This window comes from Aricia agestis, chromosome 15 (genome assembly GCF_905147365.1).
Source record: "Aricia agestis chromosome 15, ilAriAges1.1, whole genome shotgun sequence".
NCBI lineage: Eukaryota > Metazoa > Arthropoda > Insecta > Lepidoptera > Lycaenidae > Aricia > Aricia agestis.
In genome coordinates this window covers 3,061,284-3,080,882 of record NC_056420.1, presented here as the reverse complement: position 1 = coordinate 3,080,882, position 19,599 = coordinate 3,061,284, and the positions used below count along the sequence as shown (strand labels likewise).

The following is a 19,599-nucleotide window of genomic DNA, read 5'->3' as shown; positions in this document are numbered from 1 at the left end:
ATACTGCTCGAGACTGTAGGTATTAAAAACCACATAATATTCTAAAGTCCAGTATACTTCTCTTCTTCTTCTTTAACGCACTTGTCACTCCTCTGTTGCAAATCTTGCAGATGTCCAATAATTGTGCTCATTAGCCGGTTTTATTTCATCATAAAAATAACTTATTAGTTACCATAGATTATCCATAATTTTCATGCCATTAAGCAAGCTATACACGCCCACAACAGATTACTAAACGCCAATTTCGGGTATAATTATACAATTCCATTACCACCCTCAATAAAACATATTTGATTTGGTCGCAAATTCACACGCTTTTGTGATATTTCCATTGTGTACTATAATATCCTGACATTATATTCCAAGGCACATGTTTTGCGGTTTAGAGAAAAAGTGTTGAATAATTTTCTCTTTTGTATGATTTTGATAACACAGTAAATATAGTTTAATGATTTTAGTTTTGTTAAAGTTTATCATTGTTTTAGAATGTAATTTAAACAGTTATTCTCATTGATTGAAGCCTGAAGGTAGCTCTAAATTAACTCCTAAGTGACTCTAAATAAAGCTAAAAATTCTTTGCCATACTGTAAGTTGGGTGGTCGTTCAGTCGACGACTAGTCGTCCACGCGGACTGGTGGTGGAGGTGATGAACTTACTGTTAAACCACATCATTCATAGAACAGAAAAATCAAAATTCAACCATACTGTGGTTAGCGTTGAGTCGAGGTAATGTGCGAATACCTTAAAGACGTATTCCCACCAGAGATGTGTTTTTGAGAACCAATAGAATCGTTTCATTTGTATGACTTCGCAAAGCGCAGTGATTCCATTGAAAATTAAAAATCTTTCTTGCAACACATTTCAGATGGAAACGCAGGTTTGGTCTAAAGGTTAGTGTTTTCAGGATGGAGGCGACAAACCTGGCTCTGTCGCCGCGGGAGTCGCTCAAGTCGCGCTCCGAACACAAGACCATGGAGCTGAGTAGTAAACCCAACCAAGTAAGTCAGTGTAGTTGATAGTTATGTATATCATATTATGTGTACACTGTACAGGTTACAGTTAAACGGACATATACAAAACTGGGAGTGCGTAACGCGCTTAAGTTAACTGTGAGTTTTTTAGAAAGAAGTTACTTATCGCACGTTGCGAAAAAGGGCTAGAAGGAAAAAGTTGTAACGACATGACATAAAAGTGTCGGCATTATTACAACTAGAGCAAAAATGCTATAGTTGTAAGTCGTGCGACAACGCGTGTTTCTCTCTCTGTCTCTCTTACTCTCTTTTTTATTTTATTGTTTTTTTTTTAATTTTATTTTTTATGACTTCGTCCGAGAGTACCTTGATACCCCTTAAGTTTTTTTTATTAAACAAAAATGCCATTTGAAATAATTGCAAATGACTTCAAAGCACCTTTCAAGTCCTAACAGACAGACAGACACACTTTCACATTCATACATAATATTTTAGTATGGATCTATTTTTGAAAAAAGTAACAATTTATCAATTAAATGTAGTATAGCAGCTTTTAGAACACCAAATTGTCTAACATAAAACCCTTATTTCTGCAGGTCGGAACAGTCCTACTGTTTTATAAATCCAAATTGTCCAACATAAAACCCATTTTTAACACGCTTTTATTAGCTAAGGTTGTATGTATGTATGTAACGGAATCTTTGAGCATGATTTTTACCTATCTCCAGTAGTCAAAATAATTCAAAACTTTGCATACGTATTAATAGCTAATAACAAAGCAATAATATTAATTAAAAAAAAAAACAACGTGGTTTTAGTTCATTTAAACTATTATAATATTATTTTATCCAGGTCGGAACAGTCCTCCTCTACGGCGTGCCCATAGTCTCCCTCGTCATAGAGGGCGTGGAGCGTCTCTGCCTCGCCCAGATCTCCAACACTCTCCTCAAACAGTTCTCCTACAACGAGATACATAACAGGAGAGTCGCGTTGGGCATAACCTGCGTGCAATGTACGCCGGTGCAGCTGGAGATACTGCGGAGAGCTGGCGCCATGCCGGTGTCTTCGAGGCGGTGTGGTAAGTGGTATAGATTTTTTTTTTATTTTTTTTTATGAAATAAGGGGGCAAACGAGCAAATGGGTCACCTGATGGAAAGCAACATCCGTCGCCCATGGACACTCGCAGCATCAGAAGAGCTGCAAGTGCGTTGCCGGCCTTTTAAGAGGGAATAGGGTAATAGGAGAGGGAAGGGAAGGGAATAGGGGAGGACAGGGAAGGGAATAGGGTTAGGGGATTGGGCCTCCGGTAAACTCACTCACTCGGCGAAACACAGCGCAAGCGCTGTTTCACGCCGGTTTTCTGTGAGAGCGTGGTATTTCTCCGGTCGAGCCGGCCCATTCGTGCCGAAGCATGGCTCTCCCACGTATAGAAATTAAGGAATATGAACTTCCCTGATTTTTTAAGGCATTAAAAGGAGATGCTATGGGACTCGGAAAATAGAACCTAAATCTTAAGTGTGGTTTTGAAAGGGTCATCTATCTTAACCTCAACATTTAAAGTGTTACAACTACATTGCGATACAAGTTTCAAGTTTAAGAGGTCAAGTTCCTTAACAACTCAACTTAACAGCATCCGCAGCTGTTTATACTATGCTTGGTTATAATCTTGCTTGGTTTTAACGGGTTATAAGGCTACATTTTCCGGAGCTAAGCTAAGTTGCGTTGCTGTGATGTTTTTTCAAATCTTATAAAAACGCTGCTCTAAGTGATCAGACAAATGAAACGATTCTAGTTCTTACAAAACCAATTCCTCACATTAGTTTTCCTTAGTTCAGCTCTAGTGAAAACACCAATAAGTCGAGTTAACGAGGCCACAGCAAATATACTTAGGTCTATAGGTCTAATAACTTCTCTCCACCCAGGTATGATAACTAGGCGCGAGGCTGAACGGCTCTGCAAGTCGTTTCTCGGAGACAACGCGCCACCACGTCTACCTGATGACTTCGCGTTTGCCGTACATCATGAGTGCGCTTGGGGCTGCAGAGGAGCGTTCTTACCAGCCAGGTATTATATGGCACCATCCATACAGAGTTTTATTTTTCAATTACAGTCCATGGACGCATGCGATAGCATGCTGTGTGTTGAGAGTAGCGCCCATGGCCCAAATCCCACATAAAGATCTCCATCCAGTATGAATGTTCTTCTTAGACTTCCTATCCGCGCTAAACCATGGCTTTTCCACACTAACACCTGCAGTCTTTACTATTTAACATATGCTTATGCGCCATATCTCATACCGTCTTTATCTGATACGCTGGAAAATATTGACAGACAAAGACAGCAACCCAGATATCGTAGAGGTGGATTAATTATTTTCGTTACGTGTGACCCATCGGCACGAATACGCCAGCTCAATCTCACATCCATTCAGGTACAACTCATCCCGAGCCAAATGCATCAAGTGCGCCTACTGTGGTCTGTTCTTCTCGCCCAACAAGTTCATCTTCCACTCGCACCGGGTTGGTCCCGGAGACAAGTACGTCCAACCTGATGCTGCCAACTTCAACTCCTGGCGACGGCATATGAAGCTGACTGGCAGTCCGCCAGTGGAAGTGGTCCACGCTTGGGAAGATGTGAAAGCCATGTTCAACGGTGGAACTCGAAAGAGGATGCTGTCTGCTGCTAGGTAATTATAACACTTATATTCTATCATGTACTATACCAAACCATGAGAGGATGCACACACTTCGTTTTAAGACTCAACAGTTACTTGCTAGGCATCTCTGTCCTAACTCTATATTATGCTACTTTTGATTGTGAGGGAAACTTAAGAAGCATATATTTCGCAGCGATAAAAAATCTCGCGATAAAATCTTTTTCCTTTCGCCAAATATTTCCAAACCCATCTAAGCAGTCGAAGAATAAAAAATTAACAGGCAAACAGGTAGACGCACACATTTATAATATTAGTATAAATATTTTGAAAACGGAGCACGAAGAAATTCGTACACTGATACATTAATGCTACTTGTCGCAAAAGTTATGATACAGATAGAGATATACACTGCCCCCGTAGACAAGTGGCAAAACGCTAACGCGAACGCTAACGCTAGCGCTACAAAATGTATGGATTTGACATTAGTATTCGCTAGCGAAGCGATGACTTATGTCAAATCGCATACATTTTGTAGCGCTAGCGTTATCGTTAGCGTTAGCGCTTTGCCACTTGTCTACAGGCCCAGGTAGATGGACACACCTTCTTTTACATGGGGAAATGCTTTACGCATCCCCGGCGAATAGGGAATATCGGCCGGGGTATGTGGAACTCCCTTGTGTAGTCTACCCACTAAAACTCCATGGTGCTCCACTCCTCGCTTAAAGCACACATATCAACTCGGAAAGGGATAGGCACCGTATCGTGTCGAGCCGTTCAATATTGTTTGTATGAAACTCCCTACTGCAACGCACACTAAGCGGAACCGTAACGTAATCGCCTCGCCTTGGAAGAGGACAGCGGTTGGCGAGCCGTAAGCGAGGCGTCGCCTAGCCGTAGCCGAGTTGACGTACAGGCGCTACTGATACGCTTTGGTAATACGTGCATACGTTAGGTTGACACTTGGTTGACGCCTGGACCCTGGTTGACGTCTGATTGACGGTGAGGCGAAAGGTGATACGGTCACGATCCCTTTCCGAGCTGATGTGTGTGCTGTGACCTTAAGGCAGAGTTGCGGGTACGATGTAACCTACCGCAACTCTCCCAGCGATCGACCACATTGTGCAGACACGTCGCCACTCCGCTACACGGAGGGTAGATAGAAGACAGACATACACATTGATAACATGCTTTTACACTTGTCCAAAAAAGTTCGGTTTAAAATTGTGCCACAGAAGGCTACCTCTGCGCAGGCCGGAAGAGGAGAAGCGGGCTTCGCCCCCAGCTCATACTCCAGTCCCGCGCCTGGCCGACTACGTGTGGGGCGCGCGCCTGCCACTGCCGTACGCGCTGCCGTGGCTGAAGCCGACACTGTGGTCCCCAGGTATTATAAGCAAAAAAAAGTTGCGATAGATTTGAAAATAGAACTGGTGCAAGAGATTTGAAAATCGAACACACAGCGTCAGTGTGGCTACAGTTTTTGTCATTACTTTTGCATAAAAAAGTAAAGCAAATAGGACCTTGTTTGTGTCAGCGTAGAAACGAAATTATAATAAATTATTATTACTGTAATTAAGGCATTAAATCAATATTAAACATTTGGAAAATTACAAGCTTGGTCTACGTACCTGTGTCCTGTGTGCCTCTTGGCAAAGCCTTAAGTCAACTGCTTTTTCTTTGTCAAATCACTTTATTCCATTTCTTGTCACATAATGACAACATAATTTACCATAAACTCATTTAGGCGCCCTTATAGCCCTTTTTGCCACATGATAATATTTTCCTGCTACTTTAATATATTTCTATTTTAGGTGCCCTAACAGCGCTATCCAGTGTGGGCAGCATGGAGGAGCCTCGTGCGTTCCGGCCTGTGCGGTCGCGGCTTGAATCGCCCCATAGCTCTCCCGTTACGTCACCTAGCCGATCGCCGAACCGGTGAGATGTCATTGATTATAACGATGATGAACTTCGTTTAAGTTTGGAAACCGGTACACGGTGCTGATTCGCAATACAGGCTTTTGCTGCAAGCAAATTATTTTTGGATGACAATGATAAGGCGTGAGCGTAAATTGGTGTGAGTTGGCCTGTCTCTAAAGTAAAATGTTAAATATGGCGATATTGGTTATGCTACAATAGTAATCGAAACTTTTTAGAGAATTCATAAAGGTTACTTTGCAGTTTGAATGTTTGAATAAAGTCACAAGTCTTTCAAAATTTAATCTAAAAGTCTTTCCTTAGATCCCGGTCGCCACTCAGTTCCCCACGGCAACGGTCCCCGGTGCCGCCGCCGTCACCAGCTCGCTCCACCAAGAGCCGGGACAGCGATGAGAGCGTCGACATAGAGACCACCGAGGACGACCAGGGGAAAGACGTGGTGAGTACTAGAGACACGAAAGACCGACGACAGACCATAGAACGAGGACTAGGGCTAGATGACTGATGATGATTTCCATCATAGAAGGACCAACTCAAAGATTAGACATTCACCACCACGAAGAACGACCAGACGAAAGACTTGGTAAGTTATAAACTAAGGCTAAAGAAGACCGATCAACGATTAGTTAAACCTCATAAGAAATTTAAAAGCTAAAAGTAAGTATTATAATATACTGGTCACGAGATGGTGCGTTATATTACCAAGGAAAAACATACCTCATAACAATAATATGTAATACTTAAAGTAACTTTTAGTAAGATTTTAAGATTTTAGGCTCGCAACATCATAAGACTTGTTGCCGGCCTTTTAAGGACGCGTATTATATCAAATTGCTTTACATGATCGTCTGTAATATCAATATTAATGAAAAACTGAATGTTAATTAAGATGCAGCAAACTTCAGGACAATAGTGACCAATAATTAGTTCACATTAAACTGCTAGTATTCGAGTAATACTTTAAAATAAAGCTTGAAACTTTTTAGTATAATTACATTATAGATAAGGCAGGGATTACGTTACATATTTTTTTAATAACTTAATAGATATCCTTTAAAAAAAAGAATACCTATAACTGCCCGCTAACTTGGCGATGATTCCGCGTCGTCCTATTTCACCTGGCATATGAAAGACGGGCGAGAGTGTGAAGAGAGAAGCAATTTGATATAATACGCACCCTTAAGAAAGACTACGCTCTCTTCTTGAGTAGGTTTGCAGGTTGTCCGAAAATACTGCTGGTGACAGTTCATTTCAAATTTTTACTTTGCGTGGCAGAAAGTGATTTTACATGGATTTTACAAAAAAAAATATTATTTACCAAATATTATATCGGCGTTTTCCATTGCCATTTCCAACTTCCATATAAATATTGGTATTCCAATAGCTTTGTCCACACTGTGCCTTTTTCTGTTCGTCAAGGGCATGCGTTATAGCGCAGTCAACAGTGAACGTTAGGCATGCCCGCGACGCATCCAAAACTTCAAAAATGACAATGTTGGCGTTGCGTTTTTTGACGCATTCAATTATTGAATACGCCAAAACGAAAGTTGAATGAAAGAAGATGACGAAAATTGAAGACGAAAGCGCATAGTGTGGACATAGCTAATAAATATACAAGTTATCTTTATGGCATCAAACACAATAGCAGATAAACGAAAAAGAATCCACAATGCGATGTCATTAAAATTAAATCTTATAACTCGTATTACGGGGATTCGAGCCAAACGGAGGTCGGAACCAATTTAAACTCCTGGCGTCTTCCAATCACTTCCCTGGGGTACCTTAAGCCGCGATTAGAGTATTTTTAAGTTACTTAGGGGTTTTTCATACAATGCCGACCATTTTACGTGTATTTGGAGCTGTTTTAAATGAATTTTATAGTGGGTTTTTCTTGTTTTTGTGTGGTTAGGGGTATTTGTGAGATAAGTATTTGGAAAAATAATTGTAGTTATGTCGTTTTATTAGACTGTATAGTATAATGTCTATAGAAAGTAATGTTTTTCTATCGTTTATTGTAATCTTGCTATAGTAGTCGTTAGTACCAATTTGTGAGCAATACAGAGTTCTATTCATCTTTCGTTCGTATAAAATAAAATATGTGCATTTTAACATAATAATATAAACATTTTTTCTCTTTACGAACAAACCTTAGCGCGTCTACGTAGACACCGTAGCGCGTCTACGTAGACACCGTAGCGCGTCTACGTAGACACCGTAGCGCGTCTACGTAGACACCGTAGCGCCTCTACGTAGAAACCGTAGCGCGTCTACGTAGACACCGTAGCGCGTCTACGTAGACACCGTAGCGCGTCTACGTAGACACCGTAGCGCGTCTACGTAGAAACCGTAGCGCGTCTACGTAGACACCGTAGCGCGTCTACGTAGACACCATAGCGCCTCTACGTAGAAACCGTAGTGCATCTACGTACGCAGCGTAGCGCGTCTACGTAGAAACCGTAGCGCGTCTATGTACAAACCGTAGCGCGTCTACGTAGACACCGTAGCGCGTCTACGTAGAAACCGTAGCGCGTCTACGTAGACACCGTAGCGCGTCTACGTAGACACCATAGCGCCTCTACGTAGAAACCGTAGTGCATCTACGTACGCAGCGTAGCGCGTCTACGTAGAAACCGTAGCGCGTCTATGTACAAACCGTAGCGCGTCTACGTAGACACCGTAGCGCGTCTACGTAGACACCGTAGCGCGTCTACGTAGAAACCGTTAACCGTTACATAGGCACCGTAGAAAATCTACGTAGTAGAGATACGAAAGGAGAACAGAATGAAGTGTTATTGTTATTCACAGTACATTCAAGCCACAAAAGAACCACATACAAAGTCATTAGAAAATTTATTTTTAATACATAAAATACAAAGGTGAACTCAAAACAATAAACATGCTAGTATAAAAACCATTACCTAAGCGTAAACGTCTTAAAAAAAAAAAACTCAAATGCATTCGAAATTCAAATGCACGAATTCCAAACTTGAAAACTTGACTAATTTCAAGTTTGCGATCGCAGCGAACTCAATAAACGCGCGGTGAATCCAAATCGACTCCATTTTGATTTAAATAAGAGAAAATGTTTAATTTACTACCCCCGGACCAATTAAAAGAGGATTTTATTGAGTTTTTCCGTATTGAAGTGAGCAAGCTTACGGATTCGAAGTAATTAGAGTTTTCGGCTTTTTCATTCGGTGATTTTAATGAGAAAGATTAATTTGTTGAATGCAAAGACGATTCATGTCTATTGTAAAATAGACATGAATCGCGGTAAAAGGCTTGGTCTATTTTTTTTATGAAATAAGGGGGCAAACGAGCAAACGGGTCACCTGATGGAAAGCAACTTCCGTCGCCCATGGACACACGCAACATCAGAAGAGTTGCAGGAGCGTTGCCAGCCTTTTAAGAGGGAATAGGATTGCAGGGTAGGGGAGGTATTTAAGGAAGGGAATAGGGAAGGGAAGGGTAGGGAATTGGGCCTCCGGTAAACTCACTCGGCAAAACACAGCGCAAGCGTTGTTTCACGCCAGTTTTCTGTGAGCCCGTGGTATTTCTCCGGTCGAGCCGGCCCATTCGTGCCGAAGCATGGCTCTACCTCGTACAATTTAGTTTCATTTCGGGATTATTTGAGGCCATTTTGGCATTTAAGGTTATGACGTAGATGCTGTTGTATCTCGCTTCCTCACATACGACTAGATGCAAGTGTGAATGCGATGTACAAATATCTATTCACTATTAATCCCTTGTATACGCGACGGAACGTAGAAAGCATATATTTTGAAGCTTTAGTTTAAATTTTGTGGTTTTAGGGCCTGTTTCACCACTTCCTGATAAGTGCCGAATAGGCTAATCACAACTTTTTTGACAGATTCTCCATACTTGACCTGTCAAGTTAATTGGTGGATAGCCTTATCAGGAAGTGGTGAGACAGGCCCTAAGTCTAATTAATTCGAAACTTTGCATACGTAGGTAGGCAAGTGGTGAAACAGGCGCTAAGGCCTGTTTAATCACTTTCTGATAAAGTTCCGAATAGGCTAATCACAACTTTTTTGACAGATTCTCCATACTTGACCTGTCAAGTTAATTGGTGGATAGCCTTATCAGGAAGTGGTGAAACAGGCCCTTAGTCTAATTATTTCGAAACTTTGCATACGTGTATTAATGACAATGCAATACTTTGTAAATTTTTTAAAAGCCTATTTTTTAACAAATTTACATTTTACATCAACAGCCACGTCATGGCATTTAAGACTGCATTTTCTTTTTACCAAAATAATGGTCTTTAAAATTTTTTCCTCCGTCCCTAAACTATAGCCCTATAATTTCTAACTATAAATAACTTTAAAAAAACTACTTTTGTCTAACCAACTACATTTTAATAATTACAGTAACTACTTAGTCTAGAAATACACATAATTAATTATTAATAATCGTATTATAGGCCCTTGCAAATAAAGGCGTCGGCGCGTAGGGCGCAGGGCGAGTAATTAACACGCCCTAAGGGCGCTTCCGTTAATCCCTACAAAGGGTTGTGAATTAATTATGTAATCGTCGGTACTTCAGCTCCATTGATAAGGTCAACACTCGGTAAATATTTGTTAACGATTATGGATGAAATGCTGATGACAGGCTTTGAAAGTCTGTACACAGTATCTCTATGTTACGTTTTCCATGGCGCCTCTAAGGATAGACCTAAAACGATTTTTTTACTGAAATAATTCTATAACAAAAAAAGAGCAAGGGTCAATTCAGATTGCAACGCGACGCGTAGATGCATTTCTAAAGTACTGAATTGACAGATGTTAAGAGGATACCACAGCGGCTAGAGAAATGAAAAAAAAGTACGTGTAATATATATAGCTGTCTCCCTTACCTCAAGCCTATACCGCAGAACGCGATAGAGACAACTGCAGAAAATCCAGAAAATCAACGATTCGTTGTCCCCTGATTCCTTCTCCAAAACTTAACCGATTTAAGTACTTTTTTCATTAAAGATTAAAAAAGGCTTGAGCTGTGTTCCTATGTTTTGCTTTTTTTGTATAATCTATCCAAATCTGTTTTCTGGACGTTTGAACACAGTGGAAAATCTGGCCATTTTTTTAGGTTTTTGAACGTTCATATCTTATTTAATAATTAAATTATGAAAAAAAAGAAAACATAGGGACATTGTATTAGTGGCCGTAGATATTCAGGAAAAAAATTATAACTCTACTAGCATTATCCAGGGAGGAAACAGGGGACAACGTTTGTATGGAAAAAATGGCGGTGTGGAATCCTCTTAATTGCGTGAGACGTCTTGCAAATCTGCCAAATCCAAACAAATTTAGAAATGCATCTACGCGTCGCGTTGTGGTCTGAATTTACCCAAGGTTGGGTTATTGCATCAGAGGCGTTGTTAGTTAGGTTAGATAAGGTTAAGGTAGGTTATCGTCAAACATGGCGTCCATTATTGACTTTAACCAGAGATTTGACAGTTCATTTGACATCTACGTAAGTTGGTGCAACCCACTCTAAGTCAATTTGCACCAAAATCTAAATTCTAGCCTCGCAAACAAGGTCTGCGGTCAAAGCTAGTCTGTAATAAATCAGTCAGGAAGTTAATACTCTTATATGGAACAATATCGTGAATGCGCCTGGGGCGGTTAAGCCGATTGCTATCTAGACTTGATGCATTTAGGATAATAATATTTTAATACCTAGGTCTTTGGGGCTTATAGTTTGCTGGAATTTGCGTGTGGCTTCGTGTGCAGAGGCGTACCTTTTTGCTCAGTGTTTCGGAACCTAAGGAGCAAACAAAATAGTTTTAAGTAAAAACTTTTTGAAATCGATTACTTTTTGCTATTAGGTACTGACTACTGACTTACTTAGTAAAAGTACTAAGTCAGTAGTCAGTATGATGAATGAAAAAATATTGACTTTACGAATAAGACTGCTACTTATTCATAATGCGAGTATTAGGGCCTGTTTCACCACTTTCTGATAAGGCTATCCACCAATTAACTTGACAGATCAAGTATGGAGAATCTGTCAAAAAAGTTGTGAATAGCCTATTAGGCACTTAGTGTCTAAACACACTATGCCGAATTTCCGCGGCGGAAGTTCGTCTTGATTCCGCCTGCAATGTATTTTAAATTACCGATGACACACCATGCCGAAATTCCGTCGCGTTATATTGTATGCGTTTGACATTGCTGACGTAATCATGCGGAATTTCCGCCGCGGAACTTCGACATATTGTGTTTAGACTAGACACTTACAACCATAGACTTATTTATATACACTAGAGATCGCCCAATGGTCGAAATTCGACCTTAATTTCAACGACATTAGGTCTACTACCTAATTTTGTAAAAAATATTGACTTTATAATTTTTTTTTCAACTCTTGTCTCTGGGACTTAGCTGATCTCCTTAGATTCAACAAAAAAAAAACTATAATCCATTTTAAATTTGTCAACTTGTTGTCAACAGACTTCAACCATAAATAAAAGAGTTTAATTCGTTTGTATAGGCTTGTCACTCAAAAATCTGTCATTTCTCATGTGTGTGTGTGTGTTGTAGTGTGTGTAATATTTTATTTGTTAAAAAAATGTATAAGCATTATTTCAAAATAATATTAGTTCGATGCACTCCTTCACCATATAAACTATAACTGTGCAAAATTTCATGCACCTACGTTTCCCCATTTTTCGTAAAAAGGGTTACAAAGTTTTTCGTTCACGTATTAATATTATGATGCTTACAACCGAGCGGTTACAAATAGAACTTAACAAATCTGAAACTACAAACGCACATTGACATGTTAATTGTTAACTTCCTTAAAATTTTCTTTTACTGCGTGATCTTTTGCTTTCTTCCACTATTTAATAAACGTCATCTAAACTAACCAAAAGCCGAGCTTTGTGAGGGCTCGCGTCGTTTTTCTGCTTGGTAATAGTCTTTAAGGGCAATTTTTTTTTATATTTTAATAGTAACCTTGACTGACGAATGATAACACATCTACATATAAATAAAAAATACTATGTTAAAGCACAAATTAATAGGCGTGATAGTTTTTCCGTAAAGTGTACCACAAAAGTGCTCAGGTTGTGGGATATACTAGGACTCGCTTCGCTCGCCCTGATAATAATAGTTGTCCTAAAATAATGACATAACACACGTGTCTGTATTGAACAAGGGCGGAGACAATGGTACAGTCACCAACGATTCACTGGATTGATACTTGATTATTTAAAGTGTTTGACCGTTTAATACATTAAAGAGATGCGATAAACCGGAAACGCACTTATATTTCAGTCAGTAGAGCACTTTTTATTGAACAAGGTCTTAATTTAAAATTTAAAGTAAGTCCAGCCGCGGGGATCATATTTTTTTTTCGGAATAAAGATTTTTTTTATTATGAAATAAGGGGGCAAACGAGCAAACGGGTCACCTGATGGAAAGCAACTTCCGTCGCCCATGGACACTCGCAGCATCAGAAGAGCTGCAGGTGCGTTGCCGGTCTTTTAAGAGGAAATAGGGTAATAGGGGAGGGAAGGGAAGGAAATAGGGGAGGGTATGAAAGGAAATAGGGTAGGGGATTGGGCCTCCGGTAAACTCACTCACTCGGCGAAACACAGCACAAGCGCTGTTTCACGCCGGTTTTCTGTGAGAACGTGGTATTTCGTTATGTTAGAAACGCGAAGAGGTAACAGACAGACACGCAGCCATACAGACAAAAGGGAAGAATATTTGTGACAAACTGATAGATTGTTTTTTTTTTCTTTTCAACGTTTAAACGTACAGCGGGGCTAAAATGATCGCTTAGAAGAATCGCAAAATGCAAGTCTGCTTGCAATTCATGTCTAGTAATTCGTACTAATTTGACATTTGTCAGTTTGACAGTTTTGACAATTCATTTGCTGAATTTATTGAGAGGAATTGCTAAATGTGACCATTTTAGCCCCGCAGGTCTAATGTTAACGAAATTTCCTACAGTGGAATTCAAATTCTAGATAAACACGCCGCTTTTTATCTCAAAAACACTCACCCTCTAATACAGGTGTTTGTTAAGATACAGGCCCTGTATCATACCCGCGAGAAAAATCTTAACAAACAATCCTCCCTAACATTACCACGAATGGGGCATTATTTAAAACTGTCTCGGTCCAATCAGGGAGACATATTCTCCTCAACTCGTACCCACCTCACGTCCTTAATAGATACTTGCAGCTTGTTATAAATCTTCGCTTTCATGTGTTCCTGGTAGTTTAAGCGAGTTTTAACTGGTTTTGTTGTACGTTTAGTTTGGTTTGAACTTTTTATAGTTTGTTTGTAACATAAAGGAAATGTTTATTCCTAAAAAACATTGTTTGTAAGTATATTATTATGTCCACGATTTAAAGTAAGGTGTTTCGGCTGTACTCAAGATATAATACTTAATACTAACGGAATTTTAATAAAATGAAGAGCTTGAAATAAAATTTGCTAAGTTTATGTTTAACTGTTTAAATCTTAACATTAAAATAAGCACAATCTCTATGAGCCCTCAGGGCTGGCCGGCCGTAAGATGTTTCGTCAAAAGAATTTAATTTTCAAAATTATTTTGTTAACAGCTGTATTCCTGTATATTATGTGATAATGTGAATAAGTGCATACAATGCTTGAAAAGCGTCTTACAAAAAACTCAAATGTCAAAATGGCCCCAAACAACCCAGATATTTCGACTTTTGAGTGACCATACTTTTCTTTTATTACAAATTAAATGTCTATGATTAAACACAATTAAAATGCAACTAAAATGTATAGGAGCGTTCACAAGTTATTGTTGCCGTAATTGAATAACCAGTTGCCCGATCCCCGCCACGTCCTTCGGGACCTTTTTAATTACACGCTCCGCATGACGATGCGCATCTATTCATAATTATTTTGAGAATTGCTACAATAATTCATGTTTTTACGCAAAAGGTATTGTCGTAAAAATATGAATCTAGAGGTTGCTCACAAGTCACAATACAACTAAGTACCCGCTAAAGTCGAATAGCATGGTAACCGTACATTTTTTGTGATGAAACCTATGTCCATATTATATTATATATTCTTTTTGCCTATGTCTTCAATATACTTACTTCTTTACTCATCTAAATCAAGATTTTAGTTGCAAGTTGCAGTTAGCTGCATAGACTGTAAGTTGTAACCAAATAATATAATACGTCTTCTAATTTAAAATCCGATATTCAAATTCAAATATCGAACAATATTGTTCTTTTCAATATTCAATGAACCATAGACAATAGTAGTAGGACGGTGTTGCCATAATCAATAATACATTGTCATTTCGGTAACACAATTTGGAGTTGATGGCTGATCTTATCACAAATTAAATGTTTTGTTTGATAACTCGAACTTACTTACTATTGTTTTTCGTCATTACGTTGAAAAGTTATTTTTATATTTACCTAGTTCCTTTTGTAAAAGTAAAGTAGGTCAAAAGTTTTACCCTTAACTAAGTGCTGGTGGCATAAAGAGAGTAGTAATTAGATACATCTAATGATATTAATTTGAAATTTTAAATAATTTTTCGATAAATTTCCTACTTCCTTTCCTGTTCCTATAACACACACACAGACAGACAGATCTACGACTTTTGCACTTTCTTTACGATACGGGAAAAGGATTCAGGGGGTCTAAATTGCTGCTTATCACTTATGTATACAAACTAATTTTGTCCAAGAAACTCTTGAGGCAGAATATCTCTGGACTAATAGGACTTAAATTTTACAAGAAATTCCTTGTGTCAGTGTCGCGAGTGAGATACAAAAATGAAAAAAAAAAATTTGGTCTTTCAGCGCTGCTACTTTCACACTGAACTCTCTACAAGGAACACTTACACTCCCTAGACCCGCCCCGGTTTCACACGGATATTTTATATTCATAATTCATTACTACCCGTAGCCCCACAAAAATCCATTTCTGTGCGTAGCCCGCATATTGGCCACTACCTACCGCCGCATATGCTACATCCCGCCCGCGCCAAAAATTAATTTATCGCGTCGCGTTACGGAAAAAAATTAGCCTTTGGTCTTTCCCGGGACTAAAAGTATCTACATACCTGAGAAAAATTGGTTCAGTGGTTTGGGCGTGAAGAGGTAACAGATAGACACACTTTCGCAATTATAATTATTAAATAGGTATAGATTTCGGGTCGAACCTACTTCTTTTTTTAAGTCAGTAGAAAACAGGGACAAAGTGCCAAAGCCATTACTGGAATGGACAAAATTAATGTTCCGCACACATCGTCAATAAAACGTCAAATGTCACCTCCCAAATGAGCCTGGTAAATAAAAATGTAAAGGTCGCCTCGGCATTTTAACCAAAGCTTTTCGATACGCATCACATATCAAAATCGTAAAAATATCGCTATAAGCACGCCTCATTGAGTAGCCGCTGTTAGTTTATTGATTTTTGAAAGCACCTAAAATATAGAAATAGATATGAACATTAAATACTCATTAATAATAAATTAAAAGTTGTTTATATACTTACTCAATTTTCTTTTTATTTTTAAAGATTTTAATTTTTAACACAATCAGGAGATGGTGCGCTTTTTTTGTTTTAAAAACGATTATTTATATTTTGAATGAATTGTTCAAGGTTGAATCGTGTAATTAAACACTTTAACGCCACGCGTTTAATATTTAACAATAATTGTGCTATTGAATGGTAACCGAGGCATTATTTGTTGAATAAATAACATTGTCCGTGTGTTGGCGGCATTACGTCAATAATTACAGAAACACACGAATTGTTTATGGTATAGCAGCGTTAATTTTAATAGAAGCGATTTAAGGGTGGGGCTACATGAATTCGGAATTTCGGCAATCCGGAATTTCGGAAACCCGGAATTTCGAAAACCCGGAATCCTTAAACACTGTAGAAAATTTAAAACTCAGAAAATAGAACTCTGGATTGTCAAGGAGTTAAAAACGAAACACAATTATTTAAAAAAATATTAAAAGGGCTCCCTCTTGTTTCATTTATTTCATAGAAAGTTCTACACGCTACAGTGCTACATTCTTACCTCTTAAACGAATAATGTTATTCATTCTTATCTGAAATAATGTTAGTTCAGTTAAAATTTACCTAGAAAAGCTAAAGCTTTTTTTTAAGAATAAGAATAAAAATCATTTATTCAAATTATCGTAACAAAAACATCACCATTATAAAATACACAGAAGAATAACAAAAAATGAACTTTGAAATAAAAAATAAAATATTCTAAAAGAAACAAAACATGTGTTGTGAGAAAAAAAAAAAGAATAATATTATGTACAAAAATAGCAGTGCATTGCTACGAAAAAAAGAAAAGGTGATCACTCAGGTTTTGACAGCGACAGACGCCGCTGTCCCTGGTCTTCCGTGACCATCTGTTTGATGGTGACGGAAGACCAGTGACCAGCAAATTTGATGCAGGTTTTAGTAAAAAAGAATAGTAAATCAACTGATACTTAAATCGGTGGTATTATTAGTTAAGTGATACCGCTCAAGTGCTATTATATTAATTGTCCACGCGTGCCCCATCAGATATTACTTACTGCCGTGACGGCCATGTGCCCTTATCGTTTTAAACACTATAGACAATTTTAGCCAGGATTTCAAAATGAAGTTAAAAGAAGGCTGCAGGGAACCTTTTTTCCGTAGAAAATTAGTCTATATATTTTCCAGAATTCGATTTTTAGAATTTCAGTTTTCGGAACATTTTCTAAAAAAATTTAAATTTAATCTTTTTCTTCCAGCGATGTCCGTGGCCATGCCGCGACCGCGACTGGAGCGGGCTAGTGCCGAAAGTGGAGAGAGAGGAGGAACCCTGGCGTCTCCCGGACCTGCGGCCACCGATATACATGCACGACCGAGGTAAGGCTGAAACTCCAGTTGCTGTTATTTGCTACTTTAACTCGTTAGCAAGAGCAATGACTTTAAGTTAAAACTCTCTTTTGCCTAGTTCTTCCATAATCAAAATTATAATCTTTATTTGGTGGAATATCAAATATGATAACTTTGTCTGAGATCTTTTGCTTACGCCAGAATAAAAATTAAATTAACTATGTAATGATTAAAAACGCTGTCAAAAACCCCTGAAACTTAACTCTTAATTACATATTAATTAGACAGTTTAATAAAGATTAGCCCGGAAAAACACTGAGACTTTTGAAATGGAAAGTAACTTGCAAAAAATGCAATTTTCACAAGGTCTTTTTTAACTAACGAGCTTCCGTGGCCTATTGGGTAGACCTTTGGTTAGCAGTCTTAGAGGGTGCAGGTTATATCCCGGGTGGAGGCGTGTACCAATGAGACATTTTCTGATCTCAAGTATACAATACGGACGCTCGTACGGTGAAGGAAAACATCGTGAGGAAACCCGGTCCCAGAGGTATTGACCCGTTCTAAGTTCTTTCCTCTGGACTAGGCCGACTACGTTGCGAGAATGCCGTATGTGCTTGGGCAACCATAAAAAATCAAGTCCCAGGCACTACAGTATTTGAAGATTGGTTACTTCGCTCTGAAAATACTGTATAAATAATCATCCACAACCATGGGCGTACCCAGGATGTGGGGGGGGAGGGGGGCAAATTACCCAGGTTCTGGGCCAGGGGGGAGGGGCAAATCAGATTTTTCATAAGCTAGGTGTTTATAAAAAATTTATAATTTTTAGTTGTAAAAATATTGTATTGCAAACAAATGGCAAAAATTAGTTTTCTTAATTTTTAATTTTTATAGATAAAAGTACTAGATAATATTACTTAGTAGGGACGTCAACATGATCAAGGTGGGGTAGCTGCCCGCCCCTGCCCTTCCCTCGGTACGCCCATGTCCACAATGGATGCAAAGGCCTAGTTTTTTTTTAACTGAAAAAGATAATATATCAATAAGTATATTTTGAAACAATTAATTAATCATTGCCATATCCCAAAACTTTGAGTATTTTGTATTTATAATATCGAATATCGCTCAATTAAGACCCTTGCACACACGCTTACCTGTTCATAATAATTGGTCCTTAGATTCGACACCGCAATTAAATAAGGATTATTGCAACTAGGTAACAGGAAATCGATGTAATCGCCCGGTGAAATCTGCAACACCGTGCCTTTAAACACGTGTCATGTTTGCTCGTTTTAATACTTTGAATAAACGATGAACCGCTGATTATTAAGGGGGATTAAACTTTGAAGCTGGTATTAGGTAGCAATTTTAAATTAATAATAATGTTTCTAAGAAGTTATTAAGTGGTAGTTTTATCTAGGAAGTAGGAACGGAGGAACCTAGTTTTTAAATTTCGAATTCTAAGGCTAGGTATTCACGCGCGGGATTTCGGAAATTACGATTCCGAAGTTGCGGGAAAAGTCACGATAATAATGAATATAAAACTTTACGCGTACAGTAGAGTCGGAAATTGAATGTCCGGCATAATATTATTGAAAAAAATTTATAAGAGAATAGAGCTGTTATAATATTATCACCACTGGTAATTTTTCCGCAGCTCCCGAATTTCAGTGCGTCTCAAGATTCCATTAAATTCCATTCCATATTATATTATAATGATTAATGAATTCATAAAATAAATAAAACAATGATCTCACTAAAAAGTAATATTATAACAATTACTTTTTTCAGAACGCGACAGCTGTGCCGCTTGTATAGCGCCGTTGCCACTACTACCGCCATCTGCATCTGCGCCTCACTAACTACAACCTCACCGCACTTGAAGTTTTTTAATTTTGTCGATAGATGGCGCTAAAACTTTTACAAAGTTTTATTTTTTATATTTTTTTATTTACGTCATATTTACGTACTATCGAGATCGCCTAGTACAATTTTATGCAAAGATCTTAACATTCTAGTCAATGCCCAAAAATTGTATTTTTATTATGATAATATAGTCTCTCAAAAAAGTGAAGAAATTAAAAAGTGGCAACATATCATCCCTTTCAAATCAATCTATGAAAAAAGGGATGACACTACGATGTTGCCACTTTTTAATTTCTTCACTTTTTTGACA

General features: G+C 38.4%; 1 protein-coding gene across 1 annotated transcript; it reads left to right on the top strand.

The window, feature by feature from the left end:
- The first annotated feature begins 905 nt into the window (after positions 1–905).
- Positions 906–19,285, top strand: LOC121734312 (SKI family transcriptional corepressor 2). Its single transcript, XM_042124842.1, has 9 exons — positions 906–998; positions 1,824–2,049; positions 2,894–3,035; positions 3,403–3,657; positions 4,860–5,008; positions 5,436–5,559; positions 5,863–5,998; positions 17,336–17,453; positions 19,215–19,285. The coding sequence occupies exons 1-9, from the start codon at positions 906–908 to the stop codon at positions 19,283–19,285; spliced, it is 1,314 nt and encodes a 437-aa protein (XP_041980776.1).
- Positions 19,286–19,599: the final 314 nt, after the last annotated feature.